At 36.8% G+C, this 27,806-nt stretch overlaps 1 protein-coding gene across 12 annotated transcripts in view; it reads right to left on the bottom strand.

Moving 5' to 3' along the window:
- Positions 1 to 7,059: 7,059 nt before the first annotated feature.
- The window catches only part of VEZT (vezatin, adherens junctions transmembrane protein), a 66,778-nt gene continuing 46,031 nt past the window's right edge, over positions 7,060 to 27,806 (bottom strand). For 7 of the 12 annotated variants that reach the window (XM_070507085.1, XM_070507081.1, XM_070507079.1 and 4 more), the window contains 5 exons: positions 21,666 to 21,997; positions 18,770 to 18,963; positions 13,327 to 13,427; positions 11,231 to 11,438; positions 7,060 to 8,080 (listed from right to left, as the gene is read on the bottom strand). In XM_070507085.1, the coding sequence (XP_070363186.1) occupies positions 7,566 to 8,080; positions 11,231 to 11,438; positions 13,327 to 13,427; positions 18,770 to 18,963; positions 21,666 to 21,997 (1,350 nt within the window). In that variant the 3' untranslated portion in view covers positions 7,060 to 7,565. Of the gene's footprint in view, positions 9,155 to 10,201; positions 10,448 to 11,230; positions 11,439 to 13,326; positions 13,428 to 18,769; positions 18,964 to 21,665; positions 21,998 to 27,806 lie in introns of those variants that run through there. The other 5 variants (XM_070507088.1, XM_070507089.1, XM_070507090.1 and 2 more) reach the window with 2 other exon arrangements.

Raw genomic sequence — 27,806 nt, 5'->3', positions numbered from 1 at the left:
TAACCTATTTCCACTCCATCATCCTTGCTTGTTTTCATCAACCACAGCAGATTCTGAAATGCAGCCTACACTGAGTCTAACAAGAACTACAAACGATGCTAAGATGTGTCTACAAATGACGCTAAGGTTCTTTCCAGATCTGAACCTCAAAAAGTGACCTCAAAGTAATGTGGTGGATTCAATAATGGATTAAAAGAAAAAGCCATTAAGCCTCCAGAAACAAGAACTGAAAATCACTTAGCAGTGGAGCCTGAGGGCAAAGACCAAGGACTTTCAGAAACTATGAACAATTAGTTAAATGAGACTGATAGAATATTGTTGAGTAGAAAGTCTCTGAGAAAAATGAAGCCAGAAATCATTCATTTGGGGGAGAATTTTTTTTGTGGCTAAGTTGTTTAACCCAAAAATAGAAATCTGATAATAAAAGTTATAAGAACAATTTTCCTCACTGGCAGTTAATAATAAACATATTAAATATCACATTTCTATTGTGATAAATTACTATAATGTCAAAGCCTGATAAGACTTTACCTTGTTATCCACTGTCATCCCTCTAATTTTAGAAGGATTAACCAACCAGTTCTTGCTAAATTGTAGGCACACATACAAAAAAAAAGTGAGTCTTGTTGAACACAGGATGTCTAGCCAGCCTCAGGTTATCTTCAGTCTTCACATTCTTGACGTTCCAGGAATGATGCGCGAGTTTAGGTTGGTTCTAGGATAGGCCCAGGGGCCTGGTTTGATCTGGGATCCCTGGGACCATACCTAGAACAAACCCAAACAAAACCAAATTCCTTGGGAGTGCTTTCAGCTCAGGTAGACTTCTGGGCTTTCACTCATATGGACCTCCAGGGCTGTACCAGGACCACACGCCAATCTTTAAGGGATAGGAGTTACATTTCTGGAGCTTTCTGTACGTTGCCAGATGCTAGTACTGTGGCTGAGTAAGCATTGTTTAAGTCATGAACAGAAGGTACAGGTTGGTACAATAAAAGTGCAGAAAACACTATTATTTAGAAATGGACTTAATGTAAGAATTTACTTGGGAGGGGAAAAATAACATGCAATTTCTTAGGATATTATAAAAGAATAAACTTGTAAAAGACATGTTTTAGTTTTAGAAAAAATGTTCAATGATAAACTCATTTGTAGGAAGCCAAGCTTTAGGAAATGCTACAAAAGTGAAAAACGTCAAGTCCAAAATAGTAAAATAATCCCTTATTTTGAGAAACTCTTAGGATATAAATATGAGAGGAAATACATATTTCTACAACAATATCTCATAGAATACATTCATTTTAAAAACAGCATGGTCAGAAGTAGACACACACTGCTCTATTGCAATAGTATCTTCAATATATGCCAAATGAAATTCAGTAAATAGGGATGAAACAAACTAATTTAACTGCTGACAGGTTAAAATATATTAAAATGTATAACATTTAAAATACTACATGCATTTTAATTTACCATACATTTTAGGATATCCACCACATCAACTCCTTATTCATGTTAAACTTTTGTATATGTGAATCCTGGAATCAATTCATCCTCTTTTTGGTTTATAGCAATTACACTGAGTAGAATCACTTTCCTCTCACAGCTACACTCAAAGAGAATTTTTCTCCTTGTACCACCAACCCAAGTTCAGCATCATGACTATCTACTCTGTAAAGGCAGGCTCAACTCCAGAAATTGGTTTGGATCATCTATTTTTTTAATGAATGTTGTATCATAATTCCCTTCCAGTAGCACAAATAACTGAAAACTGACTATGAGGCACAGCCATGAAACAAGCAGACTGATTTTCCAATTACCCTGCATCTGATGGAAGGATGACTCAACAATGGTCACTAAAACACAGTCAGCCTGTTGGTAAAACTAAGTTGTTCAATGCTCTTTCTAGACAGATTTGAATTTTACTTGCAAACATTATAACATGCAAATTTCATGTTTATTTTTCATTCAAGAGAGAAAAACCATCATGCTTATTTGACATATTAAATAATTTAAACATGCAAAATATAGAATGACAGTGGGAATTTAGTCATTCAAATATCTGTCACTGATCCAACACTGATAACTTTTGGCAAGCTTTTAACATACATTTAATTGAACAAAAAAGTAAAGATATTGTCTTAAAGAGCTGCATGACCAAAGAATAAATTCTTCATGGTATAACTGCCTACAGTCTAAAAACCTTATTACTTCTCAATTCTCTGTGATATCAATAACGAAAGTTTCTTACTTTCCAGGGCTCAGCCTACTTCATGTTTTGGGAATGAAGATACATTTCTGTAAAATAACTAAAACCGAAACATGAAAAAAACAATCTAGCCAAAGAAACTTTTAGCAGCATGTGGTATCCAATTCAAATAGAAAGTACTATAGAAAATTCTAATTCAAATGGACTGATTTTAATCAGAGCCAAAAAATTAGAGGGCAGAAATATAGAGAAGGTAAAGTATAGAAACAAAATGGTTCTTTTTGTACAATAATAGCTCTTTTGAGAGCAGATATCTAATCTAGTAGCCACTTTTTTTAACGACAGCAATGAAACAGTAGCAAGAGATGTCACAAAACCCACGCCCTTAAGTCTCACCCAGTACTTCAGGTCTTCAGAGTCAACGTACTCTTACTTTATACATTACTCTAGCTGTCTTGGTCATCTGGGTTCCAAAACCAAAGCTGACTAAGAGTATTATGAAGGTGGAGAAAGGTTAGTGCTACAGGCACACTTAAGCAAGCAGTAAAATAAATTGGAGGAATCAGAACTATTAGAAAACAAGAAACTGAAAAACACAGGGCAGAGAATGGAGCCATTCAGGTAAAGGGGTATATAGTTCTCAGGGTGTAAGTCTATCACAGTATAACAACTAATGCTAATAATGATCATTTTGACATTGAAAAAGATTAAAATGTCTTTCATATATTGTTTAGGAATGCATACTAAGTTTTAAAAAGATTTCCTTCAGAAATTCTTCTAAAAAATTTTAATGCTTAAAGAGGTTTAAGCTCTACAGAAAACTGGGATATCTAGAATGACTCATTCTCCAAACACTCAGCTAGCCAGTTCTTACTAAATTAGCCATGCATGTTTAGTCTCAAACCAATAGTTCTAGAATATAAATCTTGGTGAACAGAGTTGAAATCACATTATAGTGCTGTAAATCTTAAGTCGGTGTACTATACAAGGAAAAATGAACAAAACCAAAATATCTAACATTTTCCTAAAATATACACAATGATTTACACAAAGATGACAGTCAAATTTTCTTTTACAGCTAAATTCATTAATGGAGAGACACAGAAACATCAACATATAAAAGCTGAATTAATACTTCAAATGTATGGCAATCACAATAGACAACCAAGTATTTTCAGCAAGTTCTTAGTAGAGAACTAAGTGGAAACGAAAGTATGCTGAGCAGCCAGACAGGTACCACAAGGTCCATGCACTTTACAGACAGAAAAGCCCCTTAGCCTTCTTCAGTCTACTTACTCTTTATTTTAGACACAATTCTAGCAAGTTTGGCAATCTGGTTTCTCAGTCCTCAGCAGATTAGAAGCAGCGAATTAGAGGCCTAGTGCAGGAGGCAGGCACACAAGACAGCAGCAAAAAGTGACAGCTGATTATAAGGGAAGATAGAGAAACTGTGAAAGACAGATGTAACTCAAAAAGCATAGCAGTGCAGGGTCACGTAGGGAAGGGGCAGTCTAGATCTCAGTAGGCCATGAAGGCGAATTTCTGTTTATCACCCCATGACAGGAACTGATGTTCTTAAAGATGACAAAGAAAAAGTTAAAATTATATCCTAAATACTCTAGAAAAAGTGGAGAAGCAGGAAGCACATTTTAACAAATTTCCCACTAAACTGTTAAAAAAATTTAATGATTAAATGGATTCGCCTTGGTTACCTGAAAAATTAACTCATGCAACTTAGTTACCTGTGAATGATGACAGGTAAATGAATTGTTACTGTACTAAGGGCATTTTTTCCATATTTTATTTTCTAAAACATTTGTAGCTTCATTTTCTAATATAAGTGTCAATTGCATAGATATGTTCTTATAAATAGAATTGGAAGTATAAATCAATCTTTATGCTTTGTCTGGTTGTCATTCAGGCATGATACCCACTTCAGTTCAAACAAGTGAGCTGAGCTATATCATAGTCTGACAGTAATTAGTTCTTGTTTCCTTGTTTTGTTTGGGTATAGAAACAATATACTAGGATTAAACCAAATCAGTTGAACTTTTCTTCCTACATGATTTATAATAATTTATCAAAATAGTTCATATTTTACATTATTGATGGTACATAAGTAAAAGTCAGTCACCAGAATGAAACGCCCTCTAGGGTCCCTTCTAGTTAACACTCCATTGATTTATAATTTTGTGAAATGTATTGGAATTTGATTCTTTATATGCTTTAATATTAAAAGCTTTACCACTTTTATATGAATCAGAATATTACTATTTATTTAGTTAAAAATTGAGTTTTTAACTTTTTGACCTATTTTACTAACTAAATATTTATAACCACATCTTGTTTTGCAGACTCAAAAGTTTTATTTCCTTTTTAACTACTTCTGAGAAGCCAGAAATTGCAAACATTATTTAGGAATCCAGAGAATTTGGGTTTTGCTGGAAAAACTCCCCATGACATTATTAGGTCAGCTGCACCCACAGCTTTTCCACGATGGATGTGGGCTTAAATCCATATTCTTAAATTTGCTTAGTAATTTGCCTTAAATGTGTTTCTCCCAACTTGCCCATCTTCAGTAACTTCAGAAATCAAACTTGAGTCAATGCATCAGTTCCTGATTATTTCATTAGACACTGTTAAGTACAATTAGTTTTAATGAGGACTTAAGAAGTCAGATAATACAGACAACCTGTAAAAATGAGCAGAGGACTGTAAATCAAAGACCAGCAAGAGTCTGGCCCTAGAGAAGATAAGCAGTTTTAATGAAAGCTGGAAAAAAGGGATTTAAAATACAGTAACTGTCACCAGATCTTTATTGCCATGACTTTTCTAACTGTAGGCAAAGCATAAAAATCCTGTGCTCAAGAGTGACCCAAATAAATAGCGTTTTTCATGCATTCTTATGTTAATACTACATTTAAAACAAACTATGGAAATGTTCATATTAAAAGCTGTTAGGATATTACTCCTAACAAGAATTATACAGTCAAAATACCACTGTAAAATCTGGAAAGCACAATTACAAGGTTTCTCCACAAAATATTTTTCCCAGAGGGCTTCTTTTGGATATAGGATGGCAGCTATTAAAACTAGTCAAAAGCCTGGTAAGACAAAGTGAAATATTCTTAGAAAAGTAACAAACAAGAATACCCACTTATATTACATTGGATCTTTGTTTTATTTCCTAAGGTATTCATAAGAAGAAGAATAAAGTCCTAGACAGAGGTTCTTAGATTTCACTGAACATAAGTATCAGGTCTCATTCCAAAATGACTGACTAAGAATGACTGAGAATATAGCCCCAAATGTGCACTTAAGAAAATAGGACCTCCAATTAATTCTAATGTAAGTGCCTGATGAAAAAACAGAGAAACACTGACTTTTAGATTATTATAAGAGAACAATAGGAATTTTCACAGAAGATAATATTTTATCTTGGAAATATTTTTAAAGATGAAAGAAATTTTGAAAACTACACAACAAAAGAACATTCAATTAAAGTTCCAAGATCCTCGTATCATGATTTCAACAAGTAGAATGTTCATGGAGCTAAGTAACAACTAGTGAATAGAACAGATCAGACTGGAAGATTAGGAAGTCCTGATTAAAATTAGTCTTTCAAAATTAAAAAGTATCACCTCAGTGAGCACTGAATAAAACTGATATAATATTATGAAGATATTTTTCTCAAACTGGTGTAATAAAGAAATATATAATAAAAGAATTAAAAATTATTGAACTCTAATTCTTCCTGTGTAAGGTTACAGATTAAAAGAAAGATTGCAAAGTTTTTCCATAATTACTTCTTCAAAAGCCAAGGAAAAAAGGAGTTGACAAACTAATTTAAAAAGAACATAAACTCTCAGTATTATTATTTAAGAAATAATAGTCAGTTACAACACAAGACTTTTTTCCTTGGAATTTAGTTAACTATTTCTAAGTGGTAAACTAGGCCCGCCCTAAGATTTTGCTCCTAATGGCATAATTATGGATAAGTCTCAGAATTTTTGGCAGAATCACTTATAGTACAAAGGATCTCTACTATTCATATAGAGCAGAACAAAGTTTTTCCTCAGGATAAAAAATAAATATCCTTAGGTCATTAAAAAAAAAATCCCCTTCGGTATATGAAAATTTACTCACTGGAATTGCTAACTTACAGGAATTCGAATGTGTTTCTTAACTCTAAAGACAATCTAGACTCATTATGTAATTTCCTTTCTAGGACAGCAGCATAAATTGAGTTATTCCTACATTTTCTCCAAATAACATCTATAAACTACGTCAGTGCATAGGAGCTATAGCTTTCAAAAAACAACATACTCCTGAAAATATCACTCTTTGAAAATGCAATCACAACACAAAACAGATGAGATCGAACAATTTGGAAAGCAATCTCTTTTAAGAGGTAGTATGCAACTGAAGTATTAAGGAGACAAGGATGCTTTCCAGGAAGCTGACAGGATGTTTCCAGAATTTTATTAGGGTGGAGACGGTATAGCCTCAGGCTAGAAGCCAGTAGCATCTTGACTTGCTTGTGATAATGGCACCCATTATCTCTAGGCAAATTGATAAAAAGAACTTTTTGCAAAGTTGGGGCTGAGGCCTTGGACCCTAGGGATCCCACATTGACATTATCTCTAGGGTTGGAACAAGAATAGAAAAACATAAACACACAAAAAATTGAAAGGGTAATTCTCAAAATGATACAATGTTTTTCTTAAAAAGATCATTAGGAAATCTTTGAATTAAGTAGTGAATACACATATGAACAAGGAAACATAAGAAATACATCATACCCCAAGTACCTATAAAACTACGTTTTAGTCCCAAATCCCAGTACACATCAATTGCATGGATTCAATTATTTTTTATTCAGAACCTGCATCTTTGTTTTAAGACTGGTATAAACAAAAATAAAATACAAACAACTTGTTATTAACATAATAGCTGCAGTTATTAACTGCAAGAATACAGTAAAAAGGAGTCATACTAAATGTTTAATGTTCTTGCAACAGAATTATCCCAGTCATTTCATGGCAGCAAATTCTGGCAAGAAATGATAAATTCATTTGTTATTAAAAGTACTTAAAGAATTTCCAAGATCAATCAGTTGTGCTGCAAACAAAACAGCAGTTTATGCAAAAGAGCCCTTACCTTCCTCTTATTTTCTATAGGATCTGCCATTTACAGGTAACTACTTTCAGATCAAGGTTCTTCCTGTAAATTCACATCTTAGCTTTATATGTAGTAAACTTACACTCATTTTCCCTTTCCAGTGGAATATCTAGTCTTGAAGCTAAAACACTTTCTTAAAAAAGGAACAATTTCAAATCCTTCGTGTCAATCTTGGTTCTTACTTTTCTTCTACCTCATTTTTATTTTCTTGTATTATTTGTTCTTCCTCCTCATCACCAAAAGTCTGTTCCTGCATGGTGGTGAAGGAGAGAGATCTAGCAGCCACTTCTGCAGCGAGGCCAGCAGTGAAGGTAAAATCCGGTGACAGATGTAGCTGTGCCAGCCTCTGCCTAATGGAGGGCTGTGACGAATCCCTGGGAGTTGGACGGGCAGTGGCCAGGCCACCTACGTCTGCCTGCTGAGATTCATCTTCACTGTCACATTGGTAACACACTCTTTCTTCAGCTCTTTGGAAGAAGACTTCATTTGCAGAACTGTCTTTATTGTTACCATCTAGAGGGTTTTCACATAAATACTCAGTCCTACTACTTATTTCATTGTCAGTTGTGGAAAGTTTACTATTTTCCTCTTCAGTATCATTTTTACCAACTTCCCCCATATCTGAATCCACTGATGGTTCTGAATTACTTATGGGTTCCACTGGGTCTACAGGAGACAAGGATTTCAACACAGCTTCAAAGGGGGGGGGGGAGAAAAAAAAAAGAAAGAAAGAAAAATAATAACTAAGGACCCAGCAATGATTTAAACTTTACACTCCTAGTAGTTTTTTTCTTTAAAGAACAATAAATAAATAAAAGCTAAATAAAATTTTTTAGTAAAATCAATGTAAATTTGTAAATCCAGAGAACTTTATAAGAGGTAAAAAGCCTAAGAAATGAAGTGAGATGGGGTTTTAATGGAGATTTTAAAACACCTCACATATTCTCATTCAAAATATTAAAGCAGTGGTTCTCAAAGTGTGGTCCCCAAACCAACAGCATCAGTCAGCATCACCTAGGAATTTGGTAGAAATGCAATTCTTGGGCCCCACTCCAGAGCTACCGAAGAGAAAATTGGGAGTGGGGACCAGCTATGCTTTACAAGCCTTCCACTTGATTCTGATGCACATGAAAGTTTGAGAAACATTGTATTAAAGAATAAGCACATAGTTTTCACTGATAAGCTGTCAGATAAAATGCCTAAGAATCCAGATAATAATCGTATGTTCTACACATATATATTTACAAGTTAAAACAGCATGGGGAAAAAAATGCAACATATAATTCAACTTACTTGCCAACCACCTAACAAGACCCTGATGACAACAAAGCCATAACTTCTACACATTTTGTAATGCCACAGAAAAATATAAAATGAAATAAAATCTGTATTTAAGATCAACTACTGTACAAAGCATAATACATAAATATTACATCCATACGGCAGAAGTTGTCCTTTCAAGGAAAATGAAGTTTATTTAGCCCCTCTTGATGTTAGTAGGCAGTGGGTTGCTTGCTAGGCAGTCTCTCCTCCCAGTATGAGGGGTTAGTACAATACAATATATTATGAAGCATGACGGAAGAAAAAAAGTGCGTCTTGAAGATCTGGCGTTTATTTAAAAAATAATTTTGTAAAACGTGTCCATTTCCAAGAAACAGATCCCTAAGCTGCAGTAACTCCACTAGAGAAGCAGCAACAACAGAAAAAAATGGCCACAGCAGGTTCCATTGTAGAATGTCCCTCTCTAATTCCATTCGGACTTTACCCCTGTAGGCAGAGATGAAAACAACTCTGGAAGATGTACTGAAATTTTTCATGGGAAAAGCATTTTATGGTATCAGCAGCTTTTTACTTATTTTCACAAACTAAATCAGCATTATTGCCCTTTCAAATGTAAACTATCAAAGCACATACCTGAAAAGAGGCACACTTCTCTCGCTAAATCTTTGCCCATACTGTCAATTGGATAATTTTAAAGCTACATGAAGAAAATACTAAATAAAAAAAGGACACAAGTTCATATACAGTGCTATTTTCAGTCTTCATGTACAGCTTTAGTCTATAAATCTGTCAGTTCTTAAAGAATGCAACATATATCAGAAGTTGATTGATATTCCTGAATACTGCTAATTAAATGGGGAGATATAATCTGTATAATGGGTCAGCGGACAAGTGCATTTCCACCGTGCCAGAATATAAGCCTCCGGGAGTGGAGGGAGTTTTGTCTCTTGATCCAAGTGCTACGGATATACAGCAGTAAACAGTGCCTCAATAACTACTTGTTGAGTGAATAATTTGCTGAATGAATACTGAGGGGGATAAAAAAGCCCCTATTTAAGGAGACTGTAATTTAATTACAGAGACAATACAATCGACCACAGAGAAAACAACAGAGCCTAAAACGTAATAGTCTTAATCTCTGATTTACGTAGGCCCAATATATGAACAAGCAGGTTACAGAAACTCTATTTTTACTGCTGCTGCTGGGAAGTTCTTTTTTGGGGGGGAAGTTCTTAATCTACTATATGCTGTGCTGCTCAAGACCTGCTTTCATTTCACTACTGTGCCCCTCTGGTGTGAGCATCTGCAGTGGTAGGAGAGGTGTCAGAGAAGGGCTGGAGCGGTCAGAGGAGGATTCACAGGGGAGACTGGTGGAGACGACAGCTTGGGGAAAGAGAGAATTCTTGGTAAAGGGATCAGCATGAATGTTCTTCATGAATAAAAACAGCAAGTTTGTGGACGCATAGTCTAATGAGATAAATATAACTAGAAGAAGATATCTTTATTAGAAATAGTGGGAAATACAATTGGATATGATGGACTCATATGATGGAGAGGCTTGAAACCAGGAAAAGGAGTTTAGATTTAATATAATAAGAAAGGAACCGCTATAGGTTTTTAAGTTAAAGAGTCATTATCAATACGCTGTTTGAGAAATACCTGGAAGGAGCTTGCAGATACATCTTGTCCAAGGTACATCTGGACAAGGGAGAATAGTAGGGCTCCCAAGAGAAGAAAACCCTGGGGAATTTTCCAGAAGTACAGGTAATGTATATACTTCTAGTGAAAAAGAGGAAGGGAAAAAGAAGGCAGTCGATTTTGGGCTCAACCCCAAAATGAGTGTCATGCTCAAAAATGGAAGGGAAGCCCCACTCAACCTTCTTAGAAATCCATAGGAATTACTTCCTCAACTAGGAATTAGGTAGTTTGATAATGCCAAGTATTAAGTGTCCCTTCACTCCCTCCCCTGCCTCCCATGAAGTTTGACTAAAGAAAAGCAGGGCAGGAAACATAAGGGAGTTTAAGGCTAATCTCAGGTATTACCAGTCATCCAACTTGGTCCAAATCCAAGTATGGAGACTTTGCGCACAGAGGCACCTCCTCTTCTCCCATCTACTTAAGTGCTCAAATCAATGAAGTAACCTTAATGATGTAACTAAGTGGTTAGGTCTTAATTCATTTGTTTCAATAATGAACATAGAGTTATTATTTTGTGTTTCATTGAGGCATCTATAATATAAACATAAAGATAACAGAGTTTAGAATCTCGAATTCACTAAATTTGAAAACACTCTAATTTATTCAACCCATTGGCCATTCTAAAACAAATTTAGTAAAAAAATCAACTGATGAAAAAGTGTGATTTCATATTCCCAATTTGATTATATACCTACTTTTTTATTGATCAAACTGATTTCATGTCTAGAAGAAAAACTACTATACTTACTGATGGATCCCTAAAATTAAAGCCATAAGAATTATATAGCTAAAGTAAGATTCACAGTTCAAGAAAAAAGAATCCCCTACACTGAAATAAGCTTTTACTCTGAAGTCAGTGCTTACCGTGATCACTAAACAGAAGTTGCTTCCACTTCTGCCTTTCTGCCTCAGATGCTTTAAATCCCAGCACAGATTTTAATTCTTGGAGTACCCTCTTGGATTCTTCATGCTCATGCTTCTGTCTCTCTCTGTCTTCTTGAGACAAGTAATAAAAATCATCCTTTCTGAAATCACTGTCCATATCTATATCATCAACATAAGCTTCTAATTCCTGAAAATGAATACAACAAAAAGCACTTTACTTCAAGCAGATAGTTTCCTAGGAGCATCCATTTTCTTGCACCTACCCATCTCCAAGATTAAAAAATGAGGACTCTCGGCACAGGTCATTAAAGCAGTTGGGCAAACAAAGAAAACATACTTATAGATAAGCTGACATCTTAAAACAACTTAACAGTTGATACAAACAAAGGCTGTGGATAAGAAAGTTTAACAAGTTCAATCATTATTTTTCTACTCTGATCCTACTCTATAGATCTAGTCAAGATTACAGTTATTAGCTCTGTCAAAACCAATCAAAATGAGCAGGGCCAGTGGTTTGGGGCAGCGGTCAGGTACGTTAGTCTTTTTGTGGTAGACATCTGTGGTTCTTTCTGACTTCCTAGGAAATCTGAACACTATTGGTAGGTCTGGGCAATACCTCATCCTCTGGTTCTCCATCTCTAAGGCAGAGGGTAGGATTCTTGTTCACCCAGCCTCTCTTGCAGTTATGGTTCAGGAAAATGACTTGGGATCCTCAAGATGTACCTGGATCAGATCTGATTCAGAAGTCTGCTATAAAAGCAGCAAGCATCTTGAGGAGCCCATTTTGGCAAGGATGGTGGCAGATCACTTCCAGAGGTAAAAGTCTGAAGGTAGCTTTCATCATTCAGCAATGACGGAGCAAGTGGCAACGTCTGCATCCAGTGATCTAGGCAGTGGTATTGCCACTGGAACAGTTCTTTTGAGTGATTTTGGCTGTTTACCCCAGCCTGATTCAAGCTTGATTATCTGGCCCGCTGAAATATTCTGTCAGCTAATGATTTTAATCAATTTCTTGTTTGTTAAACCATGTAGGGTCTCCCTTTGCAATTAAGAATACTGAATAGACAACATGACCTAAGGAAAAGAAGTTTTCCTTAGGAGGAGCAAAGAAATCTTTGTCAATATCTAATGCAATCATTAAAAACTTGTTTTTTAAAGTGAGGTATAACATACATGCAGTCAAATGCACAAATCTTAACTGTACAGGATTTTTATGTATGTGTATATACTGGTAACCGCCACTCAGATCAAGATAAAAACATTTCGAGGGGCTGGCCCAGTGCCATAGTGGTTAAGTTCGTGTGCTCTGCTTCAGTGGCCTGGGGTTTGCAGGTTCAGATCTCAGGCGCAGACCTAGTACCACTCATCAAGCCACACTGTGGCAGCATCCCACATAAAATAGAGGAAGACTGGCACAGATGTTACTTAGCAACAATCTTCCTCAAGCAAAAAGAAGAACATTGGCAATGGATATTAGCTCACGGTCAATCTTCCTCACAAAACAAAAATAACATTTCCAGTATCCCAGAAGGTACCTTTGTCAATTCACTTATTTTTAATGGGTTTAATCACTTTTAAGTGTCTAAGAAATGGAAAATTAGATACAAATAACAAGAAAATCTGCCGGTAGATTCAATGGATTCAAATTCAAGGCACTAAGAACTAACGATCTGATATAAACTCAATACACTACACTGTGATTTTGAAGCTCATTAGAAACATAAATTCAGGGGCTGGCCCTGTGGCCGAGTGGTTACGTTTGTGTGATCCACTTTGGCAGCCCAGGGTTTCTCCAGTTCGGATCCTGGGCGCAGACATGGCACTGCTCATCAAGCCACACTGAGGTGGCATCCCACATGCCACAACTAGAAGGACCCACAAGTAAAAATACACAACTATGTACCGGAGGGCTTTGGGAGAAAAAGGAAAAAAAAAATCTTTATAAAAAAACAAGAAACATAAATTCAACAACTTATTCAACAATTAATTATCCTATAACTTCACTTACAGAGAAAGTTAGGTAACTGTGTACATGAAACTCTTCTTTGGGGGAAAAAAACAATTTTCACCCTTACCTGCTCCTCGGGGATGGGATCTTTGTCTGCGATGTGTAGAGCAGGCTGCATCAACGGTACTACAGTACAGTGTGGGTTTTCACATGCTGTTTCAGGCTTGGCTTAAAAAGAAACAGGCCGCACAGAAATTAGTGAATATATAATTAAAAAATATTCTTGTTACTAATATTTTGCCAATTTCATAGTCCAACTTGTTCTGATTATAACTTTCATTTAAAAAACAAGGATATTAAAGTTAATAGCAGTAAATCAGTAGATTTACAATTTAAGTTAAATTTAAGCTCTTGGAGAAGAAAACCTGGTTTTCTCCCCCTTCAGCTCACTAAGTACTATCTGGCATACAACTGGTACTCTATGAATATTTGCTGAACAAATCAACTTTTGCTCAAGGCATAGGAACAGTCTCAAGACAGACTATCACCCTTCCTCACAAAAGACAAACATCAATCTTGCACTTCAATTGTACTATTTTTACACTCAGAAGTTAAAAGTGGAAGTGAATTTCACAAGTAAATAGCTGGAAACGATCACCCAGGTGAGTTCAACTTTGATTAGTTATTTAAAATTGGTATCGGGCTGGCCCAGTGGCATACTGGTTAAGTTTGTGTGCTCTACTTTGGGGGCCCAGGGTTTGTGCATTTGGATCCCGGGCACAGACCTACATGCTACTCACTGAGCCATGCCATGGCATGTGCCACATACAAGACAGAGGACAACTGGCACGGATGTTAGCTCAGGGACAATCTTCCTCAGGCAAGGGGAGGAGGATTGGCAACAGGTGTTGGCTTGAGGCCAATCTTCCTCAACAACAACAACAAAAAACATCTAAAAAGATAAATAAGTAAACTAAAACTGGTGTTTGGTATCTAATCACAGGGTTACTTAATCTCATATCGAGCTCTCTTTCATCAATTTCTCTCCACTTAAAAAGAAGTATGGTTTTAGCCTCTAGATTTTCACCTTTTAAAAGTAATGACAGATAATTGGTTGGGACCAGGGTTGGCTGGCACGGGCTGGTGTGGTCAAAGCTAGCTGGGCTGAGCTGGGCAGAACTCTCAGTAGCTGTGAGTCGGCAGGAAATGTGGCTTAGTAGGAGACAATCCATAGTGTCAGGTGATTGGTTATATACAAGGGATTGAGTAAATAAATATATTGAAGATAATGACAGCCAAGTTTCTCATAATCAGAAAAAGTAGGTACAAATATAGAAAGGGGGAAGGACAGAATAAATTAAGTGGTGTTGGAATTAAACTGGAGGTATTGGTGTGAACTTATGGTTTATAACACATATGGACAGACAGCTATAGAAATAGATATACGTGTGGTTAAATGTATATACACAGATATGTTTCCCAGGTTTGTACACTGAGAAGTGGTAAAAGCAATAACATCCTGGTGGCTATGAGCATATAGCACCCAGATCTTGGTTTCTAAATGCAATCTTCCATTAAAAGGAATGAGGGCTTGGGGCCGGCCTTGTGGCTGAGTGGTTAAGTTCACGGGCTCTGCTTCCACAGCCCGGGGTTTGTTTGCTGGCTTGGATCCTTGGGGCAGACCTACACACTGCTCATCAGGCCACGCCATCCCACACAGAAGAACTAAAATGACTTCCAACTAGGTTATACAACTATGTACTGGGGCTTTGGGGAGAAAGAAAAAAAAAGAGGAAGACTGGTAACAGATGTTAGCTCAGGGCCAATCTTCCTCACGAAAAAACAAAAAATGAAATGAGGACCTCTTGGAGACATGGCTGATATGAGGACTGGGGGCAAGGAAAGTATAAGAAAGTAAAGAAGAGCTCAAAGAATGCTGGTGACACAAACCATGTTGAATGGGTTCCCTCTGGTCAAACTTTGGACAATTTGAGAAACAAAACAATAATATAACAGTAACAAATTATGATTCATCAAATAAAACAAGAATCTATGGTGCCAGCCTGGTGGCACAGAGGTTAAGTTCGCACGTTCTGCTTTGGTGGCCTGGGGTTTGCCAGTTCAGATCCCAGGTGCGGACCTCCACAGCGCGTGACAAGCCATGCTGTGGCAGGTGTCCCACACAGAAAGTAGAGGAAGATGGGCATGGATGTTAGCTCACGGCCAGTCTTCCTCAGCAAAAAGAGGAGGATTGGTGGCAGATGTTAGCTCAGCGCTAATCTTTTTCTTCTTCAAAAAAAGAGGGGCTGGCCCTGTGGTCGAGTGGTTAAGTTTGCATGCTCCACTTCAGTGGCCCAGAGTTTCACCAGTTCGGATCCTGGGCGAGGACGTGGCACTGCTCATCAAGCCATGCTGAGATGGCATCCCACATACCACAACTAGAAGGACTCACAACTAAAAATACACAACTATGTACTGGAGCACTTTGGGGAGAGAAAGGGAAAATAAAATCTTAAAAAAAAAGGAAAAAAAAGGAAGAATCCATGCATCCATATTCATATAAATAAGTAAATAAGTGGAAAAGAGGGATGCTTTACTTTATAATAGAATGCCAACTAAGAAGTACAAAAGGAAAAATGGAATTAGAAAATTACTATTTGGCAGCCATCTAATTTAAGCAAAATCTAATTTAAGCAAAAAGTATCAATGGATGCTAAAGCTAGCTGGTGAAAAAAAATTTCTTTTTTGAGGAAGATTAGCCCTGAGCTAACATCTGCCACCTATCCTCCTCTTTTTGCTGAGGAAGACTGACCCTGAGCTAACATCCATGCCCATCTTTCTCCACTTTATACAGGGGACGCCTACCACAGCATGGCTTGCCAAGCCTTGTCATGTCCGCACCCGGGATCCGAATCAGCGAACCCTGGGCCACCAAAGCGGAACATGCGAACTTAACTGCTGTGCCACTGGGCCAGCCCCTGGGTGAAAAAATTTTAAGCTAATTTATTTTATTCACTTACAAAATTCAGTCTTTTTGGTATATAATTTTATGAGTTTAGACAAATTAGAGTCATGTAACCACTACTACCACCACAATCAAAATATAGGATAGCTCCAGCTTAAATATTTACTAATGCTGCCTTATCCAACTCCTCATACCCATTGAAATGTTTTCTGTTCCTATTAAATTTTACCAGTTTAAGAATGCCATGTAAATGGAATCATATAGTATGGAGTGATTTGAGTCTGGGTTCTTTTGATTAGCATTAGTATTAGAAATTCTTCCATCTTACTGATGTATCAGCAGTTCATTTCTTTTTTATTGCTGAGTAGTATTCCATTGGATGGATGGATGAAACAGTTTATCTATTCACCAGCTCAAGGTTATTTGGGCTGCTTCTAGTTTTAGTGATTATGAATGAAGCCACTATAAAATATGAGTATAGTTTTTTGTGTGAATATTAAGTTTTTATATCTCCAGAGAAAATATCTAGCTATGATATGACTGGGTCATACGGTATGTGTATACTTAATAATGGGAAAAAGTTTGATACAGAAAGGATATTTATATAATCTCAAGGTATTTTTTTTTACAAAATATGTATCATGAAAGACAAGAAAAGCTAAAGGAGAAGACAGAACAAGAAAACTAAATGCCACATGTGATCTGGACATACAAAAATATTATTAGACTAATCAGTAAAATCAGAACAAGGTCTGTGCATCAGAGCAATACTATATCAGTGTTGATTTCCTCATTCTGATGGTATACTGTGGGTATGGAGGAGAATGTCTATGTTTTTCAAAAATGCAAAGAGAAGTATTTAGGGGTAATGGGATTTCACGTCTGCATCTTACTCTCAAATGGTGCAGAACATCAACAAAAGAATGCACAGACTCATACACAGAGAGATAAGGCAAATCTGTCAACAACTGGAGAGTCAGATGAAGGATACTTTGACCTATTTTTGTGATATTCCTGTAATTTTGAAGTAACAACAAAAAAGATATTGCTAACTAAATCACTTGTTTCTTAAAAAATTCAAACATTTTATTTCAAGTTGTACAGCAATGGTCATTATGAGCGCTTCAGTGAGATAAGTTTGTGAATTACTTGGTCTTAATTCATATCGTTATTACCTATGAGCAAAAGCCACATATACAGTACATAATTAAGAAATGGCGTATCACCTGCCCAATGATTTGGAGACAGTTTTAACAATCATGTTTAAGTGAATGACCAAGATTCAACATCTCAGAGTATGCTAAAGGAGGGGTGAATGGGATACATCTTTTAACACCCAATGGTCTTCTCAGTGTTTCTACTTACAGAAAATGTATGCAAAAGCTCTAGCCTTAACTCACATCAAAAAGTTAATATGCATAAATATTTACACATATCAAAAACCCTTGGCAAATGTATACTTTGTACAAAAAATTATTCACCATTTACATTTGAGATATAAAGGAAATCTATCGGTAATATATCAGTAATTAGCATAGTAACATTTTCTTTGAAAAAAGTTAATACTTTTACTGTAAGGACTTATTCAGCTTGTTTAAGACATTAAACCAAGTAAGACAGATCTAGCTTTAAACAAAACAATGACTAATAAGATGATAAAGCATTAATTATCTTTGGCAGCAATACAATTTCTGTACATAAATCTGATCAACCTCATCATAAAGGTCCAAGGTATAAACACCGTATTGGTTTGTATCACAAGTTTAAACATTAATATACTGAACATTTACAAGGAAATTAGTGAAATTAATTAAAAAACAAGTATAAAAGCTGGGTCAAATGAAAGCAGTTTTGCAGAAAACTTCAAGACTGCATTTTTACCTAGCAAGTACAAGGCACTCTGATGTTACCATTAAATAATGGCACTTAATAATACATTTTAGAGCCTTAATAACAAATATGCAGTACCACTTATTATGGCATCTGTATACTATTTCTGAATGACTGAAGTAAGTATTTTCTTTTTTCTTTTGATGAGGAAGATTCACCCTGAACTAACATCTGTGCCAATCTTCCTCTATTTTGTATGTGGGTCATCACCACAACATGGCCACTGCCAAGCAGTGTAGGTCTGCACCAGGAACTGAACCTTGGTTGCCAAAACGGAGCATGCAGAATTTAACCACTAGGCCATGAGGCCAGGCTCCTGTTGAGTATTTTATCTTAAAAGCAAAACTCAGTTTCTGGCCCCTGACTATGAAACTCATTATTACCCTAACTGGAAAAGAGTTTCTGGAAATTCTAATAATTAAATAATACTATTAAAATCTATCCCTTCACTTAAGTTTTTTAAAAAGGAGGCATATGATTCAGGGAAACTTTAAATAATATTAATTTTTTGTTTAATAGAAGGCGATAATAATAGGAGGCAAGACTTTATATTCAGGGTCAATTTGTACGTATAAGCTCAATCTTTTTTAAGTAAACTAAGAAATTTTGTCAAGTCAGTTTCATCATGGAGATAAGAAATACACCTGATAAAATCCTACCAGAGTGGAATAAGCATTTCTGGTAAGTGTATGTGAAAGAAATCTCTCATAGTTACCTTTCTTATCGGTGTTCCTTCGTAGCAGTTTGTCCACTTGAGAAATGGCCTCTTCCCAGCAGTTGTTGCTCGCTTGAACATGGGGCTGAATCAACTTTAATTTCTGTTCTAGGATTTGATAAGCTTCTGACACTAGTTCTTGTGTTTCTTTAGTACAAACAAGCTTTTCAAGTTCATCTTCAAGAATTATTACCCTGAGTAATAAGGAAAAACAAACAGATTTCTAAAATATAAAAAGGAAAATTTATAATTCACAAGGCTTAGTTAAGAAATAAGCTTATAAGATGAAAAAAGTTCTGAAGATGGAGGGTGGTAACAGTTGCAGAACAATGTATACGTACTTGATGCCACTGAACAGTGTGCTTAAAAATGCTTAAATGGTAAATTTTATGTTATGTGTACTTTACCATAATTTTTTAAAAAGCTCATAAAGAATATCATATATTTATTCAACAAATATTTCTTGCACACATAGTGGGCATTTTATGAACTGAAAGGATAAATTAAGTCCATTTCCTACTTATAAGAAACTTATGATTGAATCAGGGAAACTATACATATATAAATACAATAAATATCAAAGTTATAATACCATTTTATTTCCATTTTACAGATGAGGAATTAAGCCCAGAGAGTTGAAGAAACTTGTCTGGAGTCATGCAGCTGGTAAGCTGTAAAGCGGGGCTGAATCCACAGAGAAAGAAAGATACAGTGTTGCAAGAATTCAGAAGGGGAAGTTACTACCAGTTATGGGTACACACAGGGAACAGCTGAGGAAGAGGTATTTTTGAGGTAGCACCGAAGGATTGATAAAATTTGAGCATGTACAAAAGATGAGGAAGGTCATTCTAGATGGTACATGGAAAAAGGCATTTATATAGTTTGGCTAAACTGAAGGAAAGGAGTGCAAAATAAAGACAGAAAAGCAGACTGCAGTCAGGTTCTGGCAAACCCGTTCTATGGGATGTTTTATACAGACTTTGGTCTAAGCTGCTACATTCGGAAACCAGTGAAGATTTTCAGTTAAGTGAGAAAGCAAATATATGCCTTAGAATCACTAATCGGGCAGTGAGCACTCTGGAGGCAGGGAGAACAGTTAAAGGGTTATGTCCTAGTTTAGGCAAGTTAGAGTGGGAACAGCAAAGGGGACAAGCGAGAGGGAGGAATGGAACACAAAACTATTATTTAGATAACACTTTGAGTGTACAGCAGTGCTATAGAGCAAATCAGATATGATGGTTTGTGACTGGTATACTCTCTAGTTAAAATATTTTGAGGGGCTAGCCCCGTGGCCAAGTGGTTAAGTTTGCCCAGGGTTTCGCTGGTTTGGATCCTGGGTGCAGACATGTCACCGCTCGTCAGGCCATGCTGAGGCGGCATCCCACATAACACAACCAGAAGCACTCACAACTAGAATACACAACTATGTACCGGGGGAGAAGAAGTAAAAAAAAAGGAAGACTGGGCAACAGTTGTTAGCTGAGGTGCTAATCTTTAAAAAAAAAAATTTTTGAAAGGTGACACACCATAACGTGTAGAATATTTCATTTTTAAACAGGGAACGTACTTTCCACACATAATCCCAAGGTACAAAGCTCCTCCTTTTCATTTTCATGCCCATCCAGTGTAGCACTCTTCCTTCTCTGAGCCATCATCCCTCATTCTAACGCATTCCATTACGCCCTGTATATTTCTGATTCTATTGCCAAAAACTAATTCTCTAGAGACACTGGCTTAGCCTAATGCAACCTTTCCACTGAAATCTTGTTTTCCTCTGATGATGATCCAGCCTTTGCCACCCACTCAGGTGGAGATCGCCTCATCTCCCATATTCCCTGTGGAAGGCAGGGAGCAGCTAAGGCCAGCAGAACATCCCTGCCTCATAGCTTAATTTTTCCTGAGGTCCTAACCTTAACATCAGCCTTACGTACCTAGCTCAGAACTTGTATTGGTGGGTAAAAACTTACCTACTCAAAATGTCTTTCTGACCTTAATTTCCTACCTTTGTATATTATATCCTTCCTCACTCTAGTAAACTAGTCTTTAGATTTTACTGAGACTTCAAATCCTTTTGAACCATTTGTTTATCTTTCAAAATTGATTGCTGCCTTCCCCCTTCCACTTCTTGCCTGCTATCTAGGGCCAAGTACGCCAACTGCAGTCTTTAAATTCCTATGACCCTCCCGATTACCAACACAACATGAATCCAACCATTCATTTTATCCAGTCCTAAACTGCAAGTCTCTGTCACAGAAAATTTTCACTGGAATGACTGGAACCTATACTTTACTAAGGCAGAGTACCAACAATACTACGCAAAGTAGAAGACCAACAAATATAAACTATGGGCCCTACGTTATACTATTCAACTGGGGTCAAAAAGCCTTTCCTGTGCTACAGAAAAATGTCCAAAGCTGCTGAATTTATTTAGAAAGTCAGCAATATGTTACTCTTCAACTATACATAACAATACCTTTTTTTTTTTTTTTTTAAAAAAAACCACTTCTTATAATTTATCGTTCCAGTGCTGGCAGATATTTCTCTTAGATTGCAGGTCCCAGTTTAAGAGCCCTACTTAAAAAGAGTTAAAGCAAGCTCATTCTTCATAAACTTCTCCACTTCAGCTCTCAAACAGAATGAACATCTGCTTTTGTCGCATCTTTCTAGGTTTTCTTTTGAAATCAGGCAAAGTGAAAACTGTAAATGACTCCCCTGAATTATGGTACTTACAAATCATTGTTTCTCTGCTACATTCATAGCTATAAACCATCCTTCGTGCTGCAGGTCTCAATTTGGCTTCTTCTTTCTAGCTAGGACATAAGCCAACAACCACAATGGCACAAGAATGAAGCTTGCTAATCACAGGAACATTTCCTTAAATGGCTTCTAAACTTACTCATTCAGCAATGCTTTCAGATGGAGCTGTAAGCTGCGCACTGCTGTGTGAATGTTGCTCAGTTCTCTCGACTTCTGTTGAGTTTTGGATAGACGCTGGGGCACTGACTGGTGCTGAGTTTCAAAGTACCGATAGAACTCATAGCTGCGCTTAAGCTCCTCCAAGCAGGCAGAATGGGCACGAGGGAGACCTTGAGTCACATCAGATAAAATATGATGAGGCAAAAGTGCTGGAGTAAGGAACGGCCCAGGAGGTGAATTAGCTGTAGAAAGTAACAGGGCTAACCGTCTGAAGAACTCTGAACTCTGTGCCACCCAGAGTTGGAACAAAACCTGAAAAAAAAAGAGAAAAAAGGCCTAGATCAACAAAACGTATTGGCTAACATTCAAAACAAACCACAGACTTGTTTATCTTAACTTCTGGTTTAAATTTTTCACTTTATCCTAAGTAATGAAAAGAGCTAGGCTTGATCTAACTCTAAGATTAGCCAAGAATGTTACATCAAATTATGTGGTCACGGCATGTGAGGAACTTCTGATTCCCATACAGCAGGTAACACCAGTACCTAATTTAGTGCAGCTCTGCCCTAGAAAACAAGTGGTGATGGAATGAGACACATCTATCAGAAGTAACAATTCCTTGATGAATTATTAAAAAACTTTACACAAAGGAGAAAAGACAGTAGGAATGATGGACCTATATGAGTCCAAAGAAATGAGTCACTGATGGATCCAGAGTTTGGGGTTCACAACTATACCACTGTTTTGGCCTAGGAAATTGCTAAGAAATAACATAAAAATCAGTCCCAGAGTGATCATACCTAGGAACATCTGGCATGAGAAACTAGAAAATCCATTCTGGAGGAACACACCATGAATCCAGGCAGCAAGGGATCTCTTCAGACATAGTCCTGTTCAAGGGCAGGACAACATCCCCCAAACAAACAAACAAACAAACACAGGAGGAAACAATCTAGTATGAACAAGAGTTAGCAGACAACAAAAAGAGGACTGAACCAATTTAAATTCCAATTTTCCAAACTACGAAAATGGACATTATTTAAACTGTTTTATTAAATGAATGTTAAAATTATGCAAATAATGAATTAAGATAATTTAATGTAAACCTATTTTACCATTAACTTATTTTTTAAAAACGAGCAAGGCCAAATCTCCAAATTGCTAAAGACACACTATCTAGGAATTCTTGAATATAAACAAGCTTAACTCCTAAGGCTTCTTATTTAACTATTAAATTTTGTCACTACAATGATTTTCTATATCCTTTATTTGTTCATTCAGCAAATATTTCTTGAGCACCACGATGTGCCAGGCACTGTTCTAGGTGCTAATAATACAGCAGTGAACAAAAGTGAAAAAAATCCCTGCCCAGATGGAGCTTATATTCAAATAGAGGGGCAACAGATAATAACAAGTAGAAGATAGTTTCCTGGCTGATGGGCTACAGGAAAAACACAGTAGGGAAGGCAAACAGTGAGTGTGCATTTATGTGTGCACACATGGAGAGAAAGGAAGGGTGGGGTGGGGTGGCCAGGAAGCTCTCTAAAAAAGCGTCACCTGAAGGAACTGAGCCATGAGACTCAACAGGGAAAAGAGCTCCAGGGAGCAGGAGGTTCAAGTGCAAACTCCTGCAGCAGGAGTATACCTGGCACATCTGAGGAACAAGAATGTCAGCGTGGCTGGGGTACAGCAAGCAAGGGAGAGGGCAGTAAGCAATGAAGTCACTGAAGTAACTCTGGCTTTTACTCTAAGAGAAATGGGGAGCCCTGAAGGGTTTTGAGCAGAAGAGCTACATGACCCGAGTTATGCTGTAACAGGCTCATTCTAGCTGCTGTGTTGAGAGATGACAGGGAGATGAGAGTAGAAGTGGAGAGACCAGTTACTGCAATAATCCAGGTGAGGGTTAATGGTAGTTTGTATCACAGTGGTTAGTGCCAAGAGGTGAGCAGTAGTCAAGACTCTGGATATACTGTGAAAGTACAACTGTCAGAATCTCTTGATGAATTGTTTGAGAAAAAAAGTGTTATCAAGGATGATTCCAGAGTTTTGGGCCACAGCAACCAAAAGAATCAAGTTGCCATAGCTTACTGCCACTTTAAAAAAGACTAACTTATTATCTAATCACTACCATATTATCCAATTAAACCAAAACTCTGAAGTACACATTTTTTTTCTGTTTGTTCTTTGGATAGTGGAGCTGCTCTGGATGAAGGGAAAACCATAGTTTGTGGGCAAACAGGAAATTTTATTTATTTATTTATTTTGAGGAAGGCTAGCCCTGAGCTAACATCTGTGTCCATCTTCCTCTACTTTATACGTGGGATGCCTGCCACAGCATGGCTTGAGCAGCGGTGCGTAGCTCCACACCCGGGATCTGAACCAGTGAACCCCAGGGCACCAAAGCGGAATGTGCAAACTTAAACGCTGTGCCACTGGGCTGGCCCCTAGGAAATTTTGATTTAAAGTATTTTCATCAATGAGGATTTATTTTTCTAAAGCAGAAAATATACTACATTACACTAATTTAAAAAACTAGTTAAAAATTTAAACAAGGAAAAAAACAGGCATAAGGACTCTGTACTAAATATCTTAAATATGTCTCCCCCAGATACAATGAAGAAGTGGTTTCCTTTCCCAAAGGTGCAGCATTTGCTCTTGTTAAGTTTTCTTTAGGGAAGATATGTGAACAACAAAAAATAAATCCAAAATGTATTTCCTTTGTAGGACACAATGACGATTACACAGGAAAACAAAAGGCCGTGACTTATTTGTAAACCTCTATCACCACATTTTTTTAAAGCTTTAATTAGCGTTGCTCTTTTGAGAGAGAATTTTCTTATAAAATTTAACTCACAAAATTCATTTTTAACTTCTTTTCCTGGGTACAATGGCAATTATACAAGGTGGCAAAACATGGTTTTAGAACATTACAGGAGTTTTCAGCAGTTTATAACCTCCATAGATCTCAAGATAAGGCTTCTTTCAGAGGCTGATATTCCTGGTGACAATGCAACGCAATCACTGAGTTTGGTTATAGATTAACAAGCAAAAATCAAAATACTAGTTAGTCTGATTTGTAAAACAACACCGGTGAGCAAACAGGATCCAGCTACAACTAGCATCATTGGGGGTGGGTGGGAGATAACCGAGAACAAGCCTCACATTTTGGAGCAGGTCACATCAGATGCAATTTTAAAAATGAGCTCACATTTATTAATCACTTACTCTATCCCAGGCATTGGATGGGCAAATATTTAATCCTTTGGAGGTAAACATTATGATTATGCCATGTTTATAAACACAGAAACAATGATTTGCTCCAGACCACATCAGCAGGTAAGCGATGTAGTCAGAGTCAAACTTGGAAAGTCTGACTCCAGGGGGTCCACCTTTTCTCTTTGCTGCCTACACTTAAGCCAAAATACAATTCAGGATTTAACAAGCTTTTGAAAACAACGTATCAAAAGCATAAAGAAATAGGGAAATCACTGAGATATCTTGATGAGTAAACAAAAAATAATTTTAAAAAGGAAATGAAGAAATATGACCAAAATTCTTTCTCCAAATCCTTCTTAAAGAATAACAGCTATTACCATTTTTGAGGACTAATTATACAAAAAGCCCTTCTGTACGTATTTTGTATGTCTTCTCATTTAACCTAACACCTTGTAGGGCAGATGTGGTAACTCCCTTTTAACAGGTGAAGTAAGTTCAAAGAATAACTTAATCAAGGTCAAATGGCTAGTCAGTGTTAGGGCTAAACTATAAACCCAGGGCTGCTCAATTCCGAAGTCTCTGCATTTTCTTCATTAAGACTCTCTCAAACTGTCCTTTGAAAAAAACCTTTATTTCCATAATAGAGTAAAGCATGGTCATTGTATTGAATTTGGGAGTGAATGGAATTACCTAGTGTCACCACTCCCAAAGAGTAGCTATTAGTGTCTTGGATTTTCTCCCAGTCATTTTTTTTGGATAAGGAGATTGGCCTTGAGCTAACGTCTATTGCCAATCTTCCTCTGTTTTTTTCCTCTCCAAAGCCCCAGCACACGGCTGTATATCCTAGTCGTAGGTCACTGCAGTTCCTCTATGTGTGATGCCGCCACACCATGGCTCAATGAGCTGCGCCTAGGTCCGCACCCAGGCTCCGAATCAGTGAACCCCGGTCCTCTGAAGCAGAGCACACAAACTTAACCACTTGGCCACAGGGCCGGCTGTCTCTCTCAGTCTTTTTTTAAAAACAGAGCTGTGGCAATACCGCATATACGTTTACTTATCCTGATGGTTTCATTGGTGTTAACAGACATTTCTCCAAGTTTTTACAAAATCTTCATAAGAAAGCTGTAGCTGCTGCATAATGGTCCAACATGTGGCTCTACCATAATTCATGCAGCCTTTCCTCTAATGCGGCACATTTAGGCTGTATCCCATTTTTCACTATTATAAACATAGCTAATAAGCAACTTTGTACATAAAGCTTTCCTCTATTTGGAATCATTTCCTTAAGAAAGACTTGCAGAAGTGGAATTACTGATTCAAAGCATTTTGCTTTTTTAAGGCTCTTTATACGTCACATTGCATTCTGAAACAAATAACTTTAGGGAACTAAGGAAACCAGCAAGAAAACTATTGCAGCAGACGAGTAAGAGAAGATGGCAGCCAGGACGAGGATGGTGGGAAGGGGTATGGAAAAAAGTGGACGGGTTTAAACATTTTCAAGTTTGAACCAACACAAGAATCTGCTGACAGACTGGATATGAGGGGTAAAAAAAGGCATAAGAAGGATGGTGCCCAGGTTTCTAGCTTAATAAGTTACATGGTGCCATTTACCGAAATGGGTTAGAATGAGGGTAAGAATAAGGCAAATTTCAAGCAACAGGAAAGAAAAAACACAGGAGAATATGAGTATTTATGTGAATCTAAAAATTTAAAAGATGTAGAAGTTGATATACAACAGTCTCAAAACAAAGTGGATCTTGATAAATATGCTGTCAACTACACTTGCATTGATTTTCATGGTATCAAGTGAAGCTTTAAAGACTAGAAACAAAGAAATATCTAAGTGGAATTTACTAAATACTGAAAAGGAATTTAAAGACATTTGTACTGACTTCTTAAAACTACTATTGGAGTCTTACCTCACACATGGTTTTTGTAACTTGCTTTAACTTACGTTTTTCTATGTTGTTATTTTTCTACTACTAACTCCGATGAATGTACCATAAATCATTACCAATCTCATATTACTAAACTTTTAATTTGTTTCCAGTATTTGCTGTTGCAGTATTATGAACATCCTTTGAGTAGATCTGATTACTTCTTCAGATAAATCTGTAAGCTTAAAACTGCTGGAGTAAAGGGCACACACCTCCGCGGAGATTCACTGTAAAAACGAACCAGTTTAAACTTTAACCACTGGTGTGTGAGATCTCCCTGAATCTTTGTTGATAATGATAATCAACTTTGGCAAAATGTTTACTTGTTATTTTTATTTGTATTTCTTCCATTACTAATAAGATTGAAAGTCTTGTCACATTTAATGGCCATTTCTATTTCTTCTTTTCTGAAGTGTTCTTTATACACCTTAGTGTTCTTTATATAGAAAGAATTCAAAGCTTTTATTATAAATCATTGCAGTTTTTTCCTGAGCTTGTTTGCATTTAAAATATGCAGTATCTGAAGTTTATAAGTTTAATTCTTAGGCAGTCAAATATATTCTTTAAGTGGCTCTTAAATATGAGAAAAATTCTTATTCTAAACAAGAACTTTGAAGATTTTTCCAAGGGAAGATGTAGATTTTCTAAGTTCTTTACCTGTGTTTGTTGAAACAAATGGCTAGTCATAAAATCACTCATATTGGTTTCCTATTAAAGTAAATTCACTTACCTCTAAATTCTAAGGCAAGACATACTTATGGTAAAATTTTATTTATTTATTTTTGAGGAAGATTAGCCCTGAGCTAACATCTGCCACCAATCCTCCTCATTTTGCTGAGGAAGACTGGCCCTGAGCTAACATCTGTGCCCATCTTCCTCTACTTTCTATGTGGGACGCCTGCCACAGCATGGCTTGCCAAGCGGTGTGTAGGTCTGTGCCCAGGATCTGAACTGGTGAACATTGAGCC

The sequence above is a fragment of the Equus asinus genome, chromosome 4 (assembly GCF_041296235.1).
Source record: "Equus asinus isolate D_3611 breed Donkey chromosome 4, EquAss-T2T_v2, whole genome shotgun sequence".
NCBI lineage: Eukaryota > Metazoa > Chordata > Mammalia > Perissodactyla > Equidae > Equus > Equus asinus.
The sequence above is the reverse complement of the archived record's forward strand: the minus strand, read 5'-3'. Positions and strand labels throughout refer to the sequence as shown.